The sequence below is a fragment of the Gobio gobio genome, assembly GCF_949357685.1.
Source record: "Gobio gobio genome assembly, chromosome: 11".
Lineage (NCBI taxonomy): Eukaryota > Metazoa > Chordata > Actinopteri > Cypriniformes > Gobionidae > Gobio > Gobio gobio.
In genome coordinates this window covers 57,788,538-57,803,869 of record NC_137104.1, presented here as the reverse complement: position 1 = coordinate 57,803,869, position 15,332 = coordinate 57,788,538, and the positions used below count along the sequence as shown (strand labels likewise).

The 15,332-nt window shown below is 51.2% G+C and overlaps 2 protein-coding genes across 3 annotated transcripts in view; one reads left to right on the top strand and one right to left on the bottom strand.

Annotated features, from left to right (window-relative positions):
- cfap69 (cilia and flagella associated protein 69) overlaps positions 1–7,708 on the bottom strand; it is a 52,042-nt gene extending 44,334 nt beyond the window's left edge. The window contains exon 1 of the mRNA XM_079828469.1: positions 7,240–7,708. Within this exon, the coding sequence (XP_079684595.1) occupies positions 7,240–7,314 (75 nt within the window). The 5' untranslated portion in view covers positions 7,315–7,708. The remainder of the gene's footprint in view (positions 1–7,239) is intronic.
- Positions 7,210–15,332, top strand: part of kdm1b (lysine demethylase 1B) — a 50,060-nt gene continuing 41,937 nt past the window's right edge. Inside the window, exon 1 of one of the 2 annotated variants that reach the window (XM_079828470.1) lies at positions 7,210–7,884. In XM_079828470.1, coding sequence (XP_079684596.1) covers positions 7,869–7,884 — 16 coding nt within the window. In that variant the 5' untranslated portion in view covers positions 7,210–7,868. The remainder of the gene's footprint in view (positions 7,885–15,332) is intronic. The other variant, XM_079828471.1, reaches the window with a different exon arrangement.

Here is a 15,332-nt window from a genome sequence, read left to right as displayed (position 1 = left end):
CCGAGTCACTCACACACACTCACCGAACCGAGTCACTGACACACACTCACCGAACCGAGTCACTCACACACACTCACCGAACCGAGTCACTGACACACACTCACCGAACCGAGTCACTCACACACACTCACCGAACCGAGTCACTCACTCACACACACTCACCGAACCGAGTCACTCACACACACTCACCGAACCGAGTCACTGACACACACTCACCGAACCGAGTCAGTCACACACACACTCACCGGACCGAGTCACTGACACACACTCACCGAACCGAGTCACTGACACACACTCACCGAACCGAGTCACTGACACACTCACCGAACCGAGTCAGTCACACACACACTCACCGGACCGAGTCACTGACACACACTCACTGAACCGAGTCACACACACACACTCACCGAACGAGTCACTCACACACACTCACCGAACCGAGTCACTGACACACACTCACCGAACCGAGTCACTGACACACACTCACCGAACCGAGTCACTGACACACACTCACCGAACCGAGTCACTGACACACACTCACCGAACCGAGTCACTCACTCACACACACTCACCAAACCGAGTCACTGACACACACACTCACCGAACCGAGTCACTCACACACACTCACCGAACCGAGTCACACACACACACTCACCGAACCGAGTCACTGACACACACTCACCGAACCGAGTCACTGACACACACTCACCGAACCGAGTCACACACACACACTCACCGAACCGAGTCACTGACTCACACACACACTCACCGAACCGAGTCACACACACTCACTGAACCGAGTCACACACACACACTCACCGAACCGAGTCACTGACACACACTCACCGAACCGAGTCACACACACACACTCACCGAACCGAGTCACTGACACACACTCACCGAACCGAGTCACTGACACACACTCACCGAACCGAGTCACTGACACACACTCACCGAACCGAGTCACTCACACACACTCACCGAACCGAGTCACTGACACACACTCACCGAACCGAGTCACTCACACACACTCACCGAACCGAGTCACTCACTCACACACACTCACCGAACCGAGTCACTCACTCACACACACTCACCGAACCGAGTCACTGACACACACTCACCGAACCGAGTCACACACACACACTCACCGAACCGAGTCACTCACTCACACACACTCACCGAACCGAGTCACTGACACACACACACTCACCGAACCGAGTCACTCACACACACTCACCGAACCGAGTCACTCACTCACACACACTCACCGAACCGAGTCACTGACACACACACACTCACCGAACCGAGTCACTGACACACACTCACCGAACCGAGTCACTGACACACACACTCACCGAACCGAGTCACTGACACACACACTCACCGAACCGAGTCACTGACACACACTCACCGAACCGAGTCACTGACACACACTCACCGAACCGAGTCACTGACACACACTCACCGAACCGAGTCACTCACACACACTCACCGAACCGAGTCACTGACACACACTCACCGAACCGAGTCACTCACACACACTCACCGAACCGAGTCACTGACACACACTCACCGAACCGAGTCACTCACACACACTCACCGAACCGAGTCACTCACTCACACACACTCACCGAACCGAGTCACTGACACACACTCACCGAACCGAGTCACTCACTCACACACACTCACCGAACCGAGTCACTCACTCACACTCACCGAACCGAGTCACTGACACACACTCACCGAACCGAGTCACTCACTCACACACACTCACCGAACCGAGTCACTGACACACACTCACCGAACCGAGTCACTCACACACACTCACCGAACCGAGTCACTCACACACACTCACCGAACCGAGTCACTCACTCACACACACTCACCGAACCGAGTCACTGACACACACTCACCGAACCGAGTCACTCACACACACACTCACCGAACCGAGTCACTGACACACACTCACCGAACCGAGTCACTGACACACACTCACCGAAACGAGTCACTCACACACACTCACCGAACCGAGTCACTGACACAAACTCACCGAACCGAGTCACACACACACACTCACCGAACCGAGTCACTGACACACACACTCACCGAACCGAGTCACTCACACACACTCACCGAACCGAGTCACACACACTCACTGAACCGAGTCACACACACACACTCACCGAACCGAGTCACTGACACACACTCACCGAACCGACTCACTGACACACACTCACCGAACCGAGTCACACACACACACTCACCGAACCGAGTCACTGACACACACTCACCGAACCGAGTCACACACACACACTCACCGAACCGAGTCACTGACACACACTCACCGAACCGAGTCACTGACACACACTCACCGAACCGAGTCACTCACACACACTCACCGAACCGAGTCACTGACACACACTCACCGAACCGAGTCACTCACACACACTCACCGAACCGAGTCACTCACTCACACACACTCACCGAACCGAGTCACTCACTCACACACACTCACCGAACCGAGTCACTGACACGCACTCACCGAACCGAGTCACACACACACACTCACCGAACCGAGTCACTCACTCACACACACTCACCGAACCGAGTCACTGACACACACACACTCACCGAACCGAGTCACTCACACACACTCACCGAACCGAGTCACTCACTCACACACACTCACCGAACCGAGTCACTGACACACACACACTCACCGAACCGAGTCACTGACACACACTCACCGAACCGAGTCACTGACACACACACTCACCGAACCGAGTCACTGACACACACACTCACCGAACCGAGTCACTGACACACACTCACCGAACCGAGTCACTGACACACACTCACCGAACCGAGTCACTGACACACACTCACCGAACCGAGTCACTCACACACACTCACCGAACCGAGTCACTGACACACACTCACCGAACCGAGTCACTCACACACACTCACCGAACCGAGTCACTGACACACACTCACCGAACCGAGTCACTCACACACACTCACCGAACCGAGTCACTCACTCACACACACTCACCGAACCGAGTCACTGACACACACTCACCGAACCGAGTCACTCACTCACACACACTCACCGAACCGAGTCACTCACTCACACTCACCGAACCGAGTCACTCACACACACTCACCGAACCGAGTCACTCACTCACACACACTCACCGAACCGAGTCACTGACACACACTCACCGAACCGAGTCACTCACACACACTCACCGAACCGAGTCACTCACACACACTCACCGAACCGAGTCACTCACTCACACACACTCACCGAACCGAGTCACTGACACACACTCACCGAACCGAGTCACTCACACACACACTCACCGAACCGAGTCACTGACACACACTCACCGAACCGAGTCACTGACACACACTCACCGAACCGAGTCACTCACACACACTCACCGAACCGAGTCACTGACACACACTCACCGAACCGAGTCACTCACACACACACTCACCGAACCGAGTCACTCACACACACTCACCGAACCGAGTCACTGACACACACTCACCGAACCGAGTCACTCACACACACTCACCGAACCGAGTCACTCACACACACTCACCGAACCGAGTCACTGACACACACTCACCGAACCGAGTCACTGACACACACTCACCGAACCGAGTCACACACACACACACCGAATCGAGTCACTGACACACACTCACCGAACCGAGTCACTGACACACACTCACCGAACCGAGTCACACACACACACACTCACCGAACCGAGTTACTCACACACACACACACCGAACCGAGTCACTGACACACACACACCGAACCGAGTTACTGACACACACACACACCGAACCGAGTCACTGACACACACTCACCGAACCGAGTCACTGACACACACTCACCGAACCGAGTCACTGACACACACTCACCGAACCGAGTCACACACACTCACTGAACCGAGTCACACACACACACACACACCGAACCGAGTCACTCACACACACACACTCATTGAACCGAGTCACACACACACACACACACACTCATTGAACCGAGTCACACACACACACTCACGGAACCGAGTCACTGACACACACTCACCGAACCGAGTCACACACACACACACCGAATCGAGTCACTGACACACACTCACCGAACCGAGTCACACACACACACACACACACTCATTGAACCGAGTCACTCACCCACACTCACCGAACCAAGTCACACCGAACCGAGTCACTCACACACACTCACCGAACCGAGTCACTCACACACACTCACCGAACCGAGTCACTCACACACACTCACCGAACCGAGTCACTCACACACACTCACCGAACCGAGTCACTGACACACACTCACCGAACCGAGTCACACCGAACCGAGTCACTCACACACACTCAACGAACCGAGTCACTCACACACACTCACCGAACCGAGTCACTGACACACACTCACCGAACCGAGTCACTCACACACACTCAACGAACCGAGTCACTCACACACACTCACCGAACCGAGTCACTCACACACACTCACCGAACCGAGTCACTGACACACACACTCACCGAACCGAGTCACTCACACACACTCACCGAACCGAGTCACTCACACACACTCACCGAACCGAGTCACTCACTCACACACACTCACCGAACCGAGTCACTCACACACACTCACCGAACCGAGTCACTCACACACACTCACCGAACCGAGTCACTCACACACACACTCACCGAACCGAGTCACACACACTCACTGAACCGAGTCACACACACACACTCACCGAACCGAGTCACTGACACACACACACCAAACCGAGTCACTGACACACACTCACCGAACCGAGTCACTCACACACACTCAACGAACCGAGTCACTCACACACACTCACCGAACCGAGTCACTGACACACACTCACCGAACCGAGTCACTCACACACACTCAACGAACCGAGTCACTGACACACACACTCACCGAACCGAGTCACTCACACACACTCACCGAACCGAGTCACTGACACACACTCACCGAACCGAGTCACTCACACACACTCAACGAACCGAGTCACTCACACACACTCACCGAACCGAGTCACTGACACACACTCACCGAACCGAGTCACTCACACACACTCAACGAACCGAGTCACTCACACACACTCACCGAACCGAGTCACTCACACACACTCACCGAACCGAGTCACTGACACACACTCACCGAACCGAGTCACTGACACACACTCACCGAACCGAGTCACTGACACACACTCACCGAACCGAGTCACTCACACACACTCACCGAACCGAGTCACTCACTCACACACACTCACCGAACCGAGTCACTGACACACACTCACCGAACCGAGTCACTCACACACACTCACCGAACCGAGTCACTGACACACACTCACCGAACCGAGTCACTCACACACACTCACCGAACCGAGTCACTCACACACACTCACCGAACCGAGTCACTCACTCACACACACACACTCACCGAACCGAGTCACTGACACACACTCACCGAACCGAGTCACTCACACACACCCACCGAACCGAGTCACTGACACACACTCACCGAACCGAGTCACTCACACACACTCACCGAACCGAGTCACTCACACACACTCACCGAACCGAGTCACTGACACACACTCACCGAACCGAGTCACTCACACACACTCACCGAACCGAGTCACACACACACACACCGAATCGAGTCACTGACACACACTCACCGAACCGAGTCACACACACACTCACCGAACCGAGTCACTCACACACACTCACCGAACCGAGTCACTCACACACACTCACCGAACCGAGTCACTGACACACACTCACCGAACCGAGTCACTCACACACACTCACCGAACCGAGTCACACACACACACACCGAATCGAGTCACTGACACACACTCACCGAACCGAGTCACTGACACACACTCACCGAACCGAGTCACACACACACTCACCGAACCGAGTTACTCACACACACACACACCGAACCGAGTCACTGACACACACACACCGAACCGAGTTACTGACACACACACACACCGAACCGAGTCACTGACACACACTCACCGAACCGAGTCACTGACACACACTCACCGAACCGAGTCACTGACACACACTCACCGAACCGAGTCACACACACTCACTGAACCGAGTCACACACACACACACACACCGAACCGAGTCACTCACACACACACACTCATTGAACCGAGTCACACACACACACACACACACACTCATTGAACCGAGTCACACACACACACTCACCGAACCGAGCCACACACACACACTCACCGAACCGAGTCACACACACACACTCACCGAACCGAGTCACTCACACACACACACTCATTGAACCGAGTCACACACACACTCACTGAACCGAGTCACACACACACACACACACACACACTCATTGAACCGCGTCACACACACACACTCACTGAACCGAGTCACACACACACACTCACCGAACCGAGTCACACACACACACTCACCGAACCGAGTCACTCACACACACTCACCGAACCGAGTCACTCACACACACACACTCATTGAACCGAGTCACACACACACTCACTGAACCGAGTCACACACACACACACACACACACACACACACACTCATTGAACCGCGTCACACACACACACTCACTGAACCGAGTCACACACACACACACACACACACACACTCATTGAACCGAGTCTTTGACACAAACTCACTGAACCGAGTCACTCACACACACACACACACTCATTGAACTGAGTCACACACACACACTCACTGAACCGAGTCACACACACACACACACACACTCATTGAACTGAGTCACACACACACACTCACTGAACCGAGTCACACACACACACACACACACTCATTGAACTGAGTCACACACACACACACTCACTGAACCGAGTCACACACACACACACACACACACTCATTGAACCGAGTCTTTGACACAAACTCACTGAACCGAGTCACTCACACTCACTCACTGAACCGAGTCTTTTGACACACACTCACCGAACCGAGTCACTCACACTCACTCACTGAACCGAGTCTTTGACACACACTCACCGAACCGAGTCACTGACACACACTCACCGAACCGAGTCACTCACACTCACTCACTGAACCGAGTCTTTGACACACACTCACCGAACCGAGTCACTCAGAGTTCGGACAGAAGCTCACCTCGGGCTGAGATTTCCTCTCGGTCACGACGCGTTTCTGAAGGAAGCCGCTCGCGGGCGGCGCGCTGGACAGCATGTCTGACGTCACTGATGGAGTCCGATCACATTGATTGATCACTGGTGGAGTCTGACGTCACTTATGGAGTCTGATCGCATTGATTGATCACTGGTGGAGTCTGATGTCAGAAATCTTCCCGAGCGCATCGTGACAACAGCCGCATCTGTGTTTATAGGCGGAGCAGGACGCGCTGCGGTCGCCATAGTAACGCGTGCAGTGTACGGAGCGCCGCTCGAGACAAACCTCCCCTTCAGACGCAAAGCTGAAGCTCCCGTTCCCATTTCTTAATTTCCACAACAAACTGAGCGACCGTCGCCGATCACTACAGAAACGCGCCGCTCTCGTGCATCCACCCCATAATAACAGACCAGCGCGAGCACAGACTACAGGGGCTTTTATTTTGATGTGTGTTGTTAAGCACCGGAAGTGAGGTCACACACACCGTGAGTTTCCCGCAGATGAGGCAGAATAAGCGATGCGGGATTTAATGCGTTTCATTAAAGAACAAAGGCGCAAATATTCCTCAGATAAAGAGTCAAAGATCCAGAGGCTTAACAGAATCAGCATTATCAATGCTAGCGGACTCAGGTGAGTGTGTGTGTGTGTGTGTGTGTGTGTGTGTGTGTGTGTGTGTGTGTGTGTGTGTGTGTGTGTGTGTGTGTGTGTGTGTGTGTGTGTGTGTGTGTGTGTGTGTGTGTGTGTGATGGTTAGGTTTAGGGGCAGGGGCAGTGTGTGTGTGTGTGTGTGTGTGTGTGTGTGTGTGTGTGTGTGTGTGATGGGTAGGTTTAGGGGCAGTGTAAGGGGATAGAAAATACGGTTTGTACGGTATAAAAAACATTACGCCTATGGAAAGTCCTCACATTTCACAAAAACAAACATGTGTGTGTGTGTCTGTGTGTCTGTCTCTCACTGTGTGAGAGTGTGTGTGTGTGTGTGTGTGTGTGTGTGTGTGTGTGTGTGTGTGTGTGTGTGTGTCTGTCTGTCTGTCTGTCTGTCTGTCTGTCTGTCTGTCAGTCTGTCTCACTGTGTGAGTGTGTGTGTCTCTCACTGTGTAATATTCAAGTTGTTAGATTATATAGATCTGTAATTCTGCATGTTAAGCAGTTCCTGTATATAGGCTCTAGGGGGCAGTGGGGGAGAAAGTATGATGTGAGACAGTGACGGAAAACACACACGCACCAGATCACATGTTCAACTCCACACACACACCAGATCACATGTTCAACTCCACACACACACCAGATCACATGTTCAACTCCACACACGCCAGATCACATGTTCAACTCCACACACGCACCAGATCACATGTTCAACTCCACACACACCAGATCACATGTTCAGCTCCACACACACCACATCACATGTTCAGCTCCACACACACCAGATCACATGTTCAGCTCCACACACACACCAGATCACATGTTCAGCTCCACACACACACACCAGATCACATGTTCAGCTCCACACACACACACCAGATCACATGTTCAGCTCCACACACACCACATCACATGAGGCTTGTTCGACTTCACCCAGCGATGAGCAGACCGATCGGCGGCTGACTTGAAGCAGTGCATGCCGGTTAGAAATTTTGTCCGACTTGAGGCAGCGCCGACGCCACGTGACAGTGACGTATGTCAACAAAGTGCCGCGAGAGCGATTCGAGAGCAGCCGGCGATTACAGCCGGTGCAGTTTCTCCAGAGCGACTGCTCGAGGCTGCACGGGCTCTGATGACGACACAGCCGTTCCACGATTGGCCAGATTCACCGCATGACAGCGATCACGTGTGTTTCGTGTTTTCGTGCAGTGCATAAAGTATTACATGACAATAATGTCTCTGAAACATCTGTGTATTGCCAAATATTGCATTTATTTCACTTCAGCTGATAAAGTGTGCAGACACAGCGCGAGCGTCACCGCGAGAAGCAGAAAGTGTCCGACTTCACGTCTGTGTTTGCAGCTCCTCCCCGCCTGCACGCGGCTACTCTCGCCGATCAGTTGCATCCAGCCGCAGCCGATGTCGAACACACCTCAGATCACATGATCATCTCCACACACACCAAATCACATGTTCAACTCCACACGCACCAGATCACACGATCAACTCCACACACACCAGATCACATGATCAACTCCACACACACCAGATCACATGTTCAGCTCCACACGCACCAGATCACATGTTCAACTCCACACACACACCAGATCACATGTTCAACTCCACACACACACCAGATCACATGTTCAACTCCACACACACACCAGATCACATGTTCAACTCCACACACACACCAGATCACATGTTCAACTCCACACACACCAGATCACATGTTCAACTCCACACACACACCAGATCACATGTTCAACTCCACACACACACCAGATCACATGTTCAACTCCACACACACACCAGATCACATGTTCAACTCCACACACACACCAGATCACATGTTCAACTCCACACACACACCAGATCACATGTTCAACTCCACACACACACCAGATCACATGTTCAACTCCACACACACACCAGATCACATGTTCAACTCCACACACGCCAGATCACATGTTCAACTCCACACACGCCAGATCACATGATCAACTCCACACACACACCAGATCACATGTTCAACTCCACACACACACCAGATCACATGTTCAACTCCACACACGCCAGATCACATGTTCAACTCCACACACACACCAGATCACATGTTCAACTCCACACACACACCAGATCACATGTTCAACTCCACACACGCCAGATCACATGTTCAACTCCACACACACCAGATCACATGTTCAACTCCACACACGCCAGATCACATGTTCAACTCCACACACGCCAGATCACATGTTCAACTCCACACACACCAGATCACATGTTCAACTCCACACACACATCAGATCACCTGTTCAACTCCACACACACCAGATCACATGTTCAACTCCACACACACACCAGATCACATGTTCAACTCCACACACACACCAGATCACATGTTCAACTCCACACACACACCAGATCACATGTTCAACTCCACACACGCCAGATCACATGTTCAACTCCACACACGCCAGATCACATGTTCAACTCCACACACGCACCAGATCACATGTTCAACTCCACACACACACACCAGATCACATGTTCAACTCCACACACACACACCAGATCACATGTTCAACTCCACACACACATCAGATCACCTGTTCAACTCCACACACACACCAGATCACATGTTCAACTCCACACACGCACCAGATCACCTGTTCAACTCCACACACACACATCAGATCACATGTTCAACTCCACACACACACACCAGATCACATGTTCAACTCCACACACACACACCAGATCACGTTCAACTCCACACACGCACCAGATCACATGTTCAACTCCACACACACACACCAGATCACATGTTCAACTCCACACACACACACCAGATCACATGTTCAACTCCACACACACACCAGATCACATGTTCAACTCCACACACACACACCAGATCACCTGTTCAACTCCACACACACACATCAGATCACATGTTCAACTCCACACACACACACCAGATCACATGTTCAACTCCACACACACACACCAGATCACATGTTCAACTCCACACACGCACCAGATCACATGTTCAACTCCACACACACACACCAGATCACATGTTCAACTCCACACACACACACCAGATCACATGTTCAACTCCACACACACACACCAGATCACATGTTCAACTCCACACACACCAGATCACATGTTCAACTCCACACACACACCAGATCACATGTTCAACTCCACACACGCACCAGATCACCTGTTCAACTCCACACACACACATCAGATCACCTGTTCAACTCCACACACACACCAGATGTCATGTTCAACTCCACACACACCAGATCACATGTTCAACTCCACACACACACCAGATCACATGTTCAACTCCACACACGCACCAGATCACATGTTCAACTCCACACACACACCAGATCACATGTTCAACTCCACACACGCACCAGATCACATGTTCAACTCCACACACACACACCAGATCACATGTTCAACTCCACACACACACACCAGATCACATGTTCAACTCCACACACGCACCAGATCACATGTTCAACTCCACACACACACACCAGATCACATGTTCAACTCCACACACACACACCAGATCACATGTTCAACTCCACACACACACCAGATCACATGTTCAACTCCACACACACACACCAGATCACCTGTTCAACTCCACACACACACATCAGATCACATGTTCAACTCCACACACACACACCAGATCACATGTTCAACTCCACACACACACACCAGATCACATGTTCAACTCCACACACGCACCAGATCACATGTTCAACTCCACACACACACACCAGATCACATGTTCAACTCCACACACACACACCAGATCACATGTTCAACTCCACACACACATCAGATCACCTGTTCAACTCCACACACACACCAGATCACATGTTCAACTCCACACACGCACCAGATCACCTGTTCAACTCCACACACACACATCAGATCACCTGTTCAACTCCACACACACACCAGATGTCATGTTCAACTCCACACACGCACCAGATCACCTGTTCAACTCCACACACACACATCAGATCACATGTTCAACTCCACACACACACCAGATCACATGTTCAACTCCACACACGCACCAGATCACATGTTCAACTCCACACACACACCAGATCACATGTTCAACTCCACACACACCAGATCACATGTTCAACTCCACACACACATCAGATCACCTGTTCAACTCCACACACACCAGATCACATGTTCAACTCCACACACACCAGATCACATGTTCAACTCCACACACACACCAGATCACATGAGGTGTGTTCGACATCGGCTGCGGCTGGATGCAACTGATCGGCGAGAGTAGCCGCGTGCAGGCGGGGAGGAGCTGCAAACACAGACGTGAAGTCGGACACTTTCTGCTTCTCGCGGTGACGCTCGCGCTGTGTTTGCACACTTTATCAGCTGAAGTGAAATAAATGCAATATTTGGCAATACACAGATGTTTCAGACACATTATTGTCATGTAATACTTTATGCACTGCTTAATACAGGGTGTGTTTGTACAAGAATAAAGTTCAACATTTAAGCCTACACTATCAATGAAGTGGGGTCTATGTTTTTAATCAGTTATATTTTGATAAACATGACAATATAACATCGCGACTACATGAAAGGAGGTTTTACTGTTATAAAAAACAGATTTGTGAGCATTAGTGGAGCTGAAGGTTTTAGAATAAACACGAAACACACGTGATCGCTGTCATGCGGTGAATCTGGCCAATCGTGGAACGGCTGTGTCGTCATCAGAGCCCGTGCAGCCTCATGCAGTCGCTCTGGAGAAACTGCACCGGCTGTAATCGCCGGCTGCTCTCGAATCGCTCTCGCGGCACTTTGTTGACATACGTCACTGTCACGTGGCGTCGGCGCTGCCTCAAGTCGGACAAAATTTCTAACCGGCATGCACTGCTTCAAGTCAGCCGCCGATCGGTCTGCGCATCGCTGGGTGAAGTTGAACAAGCCTATGTTCAACTCCACACACACACACCAGATCACATGTTCAACTCCACACACACACACCAGATCACATGTTCAACTCCACACACACACCAGATCACATGTTCAACTCCACACACACGCCAGATCACATGTTCAACTCCACACACACACCAGATCACATGTTCAACTCCACACACGCACCAGATCACATGTTCAACTCCACACACACACCAGATCACATGTTCAACTCCACACACGCGCCAGATCACATGTTCAACTCCACACACACACCAGATCACATGTTCAACTCCACACACGCGCCAGATCACATGTTCAACTCCACACACACACCAGATCACATGTTCAACTCCACACACACACCAGATCACATGTTCAACTCCACACACACACCAGATCACATGTTCAACTCCACACACGCCAGATCACATGTTCAACTCCACACACACATCAGATCACATGTTCAACTCCACACACACATCAGATCACATGTTCAACTCCACACACGCACCAGATCACATGTTCAACTCCACACACACACCAGATCACATGTTCAACTCCACACACACACCAGATCACATGTTCAACTCCACACACACACCAGATCACATGTTCAACTCCACACACACACCAGATCACATGTTCAACTCCACACACGCCAGATCACATGTTCAACTCCACACACACATCAGATCACATGTTCAACTCCACACACACACCAGATCACATGTTCAACTCCACACACACACCAGATCACATGTTCAACTCCACACACGCACCAGATCACATGTTCAACTCCACACACACACCAGATCACATGTTCAACTCCACACACACACCAGATCACATGTTCAACTCCACACACGCACCAGATCACATTTTCAACTCCACACACACAAGATCACATGTTCGACTCCACACACGCGCCAGATCACATGTTCAACTCCACACACACACCAGATCACATGTTCAACTCCACACACGCGCCAGATCACATGTTCAACTCCACACACACACCAGATCACATGTTCAACTCCACACACACACCAGATCACATGTTCAACTCCACACACACACCAGATCACATGTTCAACTCCACACACACACCAGATCACATGTTCAACTCCACACACACACCAGATCACATGTTCAACTCCACACACGCCAGATCACATGTTCAACTCCACACACACATCAGATCACATGTTCAACTCCACACACACATCAGATCACATGTTCAACTCCACACACGCACCAGATCACATGTTCAACTCCACACACACACCAGATCACATGTTCAACTCCACACACGCGCCAGATCACCTGTTCAACTCCACACACGCACCAGATCACATGTTCAACTCCACACACACACCAGATCACATGTTCAACTCCACACACACACCAGATCACATGTTCAACTCCACACACGCGCCAGATCACATGTTCAACTCCACACACACACCAGATCACATGTTCAACTCCACACACGCGCCAGATCACATGTTCAACTCCACACACACACCAGATCACATGTTCAACTCCACACACACACCAGATCACATGTTCAACTCCACACACACATCAGATCACATGTTCAACTCCACACACGCCAGATCACATGTTCAACTCCACACACACACCAGATCACATGTTCAACTCCACACACACATCAGATCACATGTTCAACTCCACACACACCAGATCACATGATCAACTCCACACACACCAGATCACGTTCAGCTCCACACACACCAGATCACATGATCAACTCCACACACACCAGATCACATGTTCAACTCCACACACACCAGATCACATGTTCAACTCCACACGCACCAGATCACATGTTCAACTCCACACACACACCAGATCACATGTTCAACTCCACACACACACCAGATCACATGTTCAACTCCACACACACACCAGATCACATGTTCAACTCCACACACACACCAGATCACATGTTCAACTCCACACACGCGCCAGATCACATGTTCAACTCCACACACACACCAGATCACATGTTCAACTCCACACACGCACCAGATCACATGTTCAAATCCACACACACCAGATCACATGTTCAACTCCACACACACACCAGATCACATGTTCAACTCCACACACACACCAGATCACATGTTCAACTCCACACACGCGCCAGATCACATGTTCAACTCCACACACACACCAGATCACATGTTCAACTCCACACACGCACCAGATCACATGTTCAACTCCACACACACCAGATCACATGTTCAACTCCACACACACACCAGATCACATGTTCAACTCCACACACACACCAGATCACATGTTCAACTCCACACACACATCAGATCACATGTTCAACTCCACACACGCCAGATCACATGTTCAACTCCACACACACACCAGATCACATGTTCAACTCCACACACACAT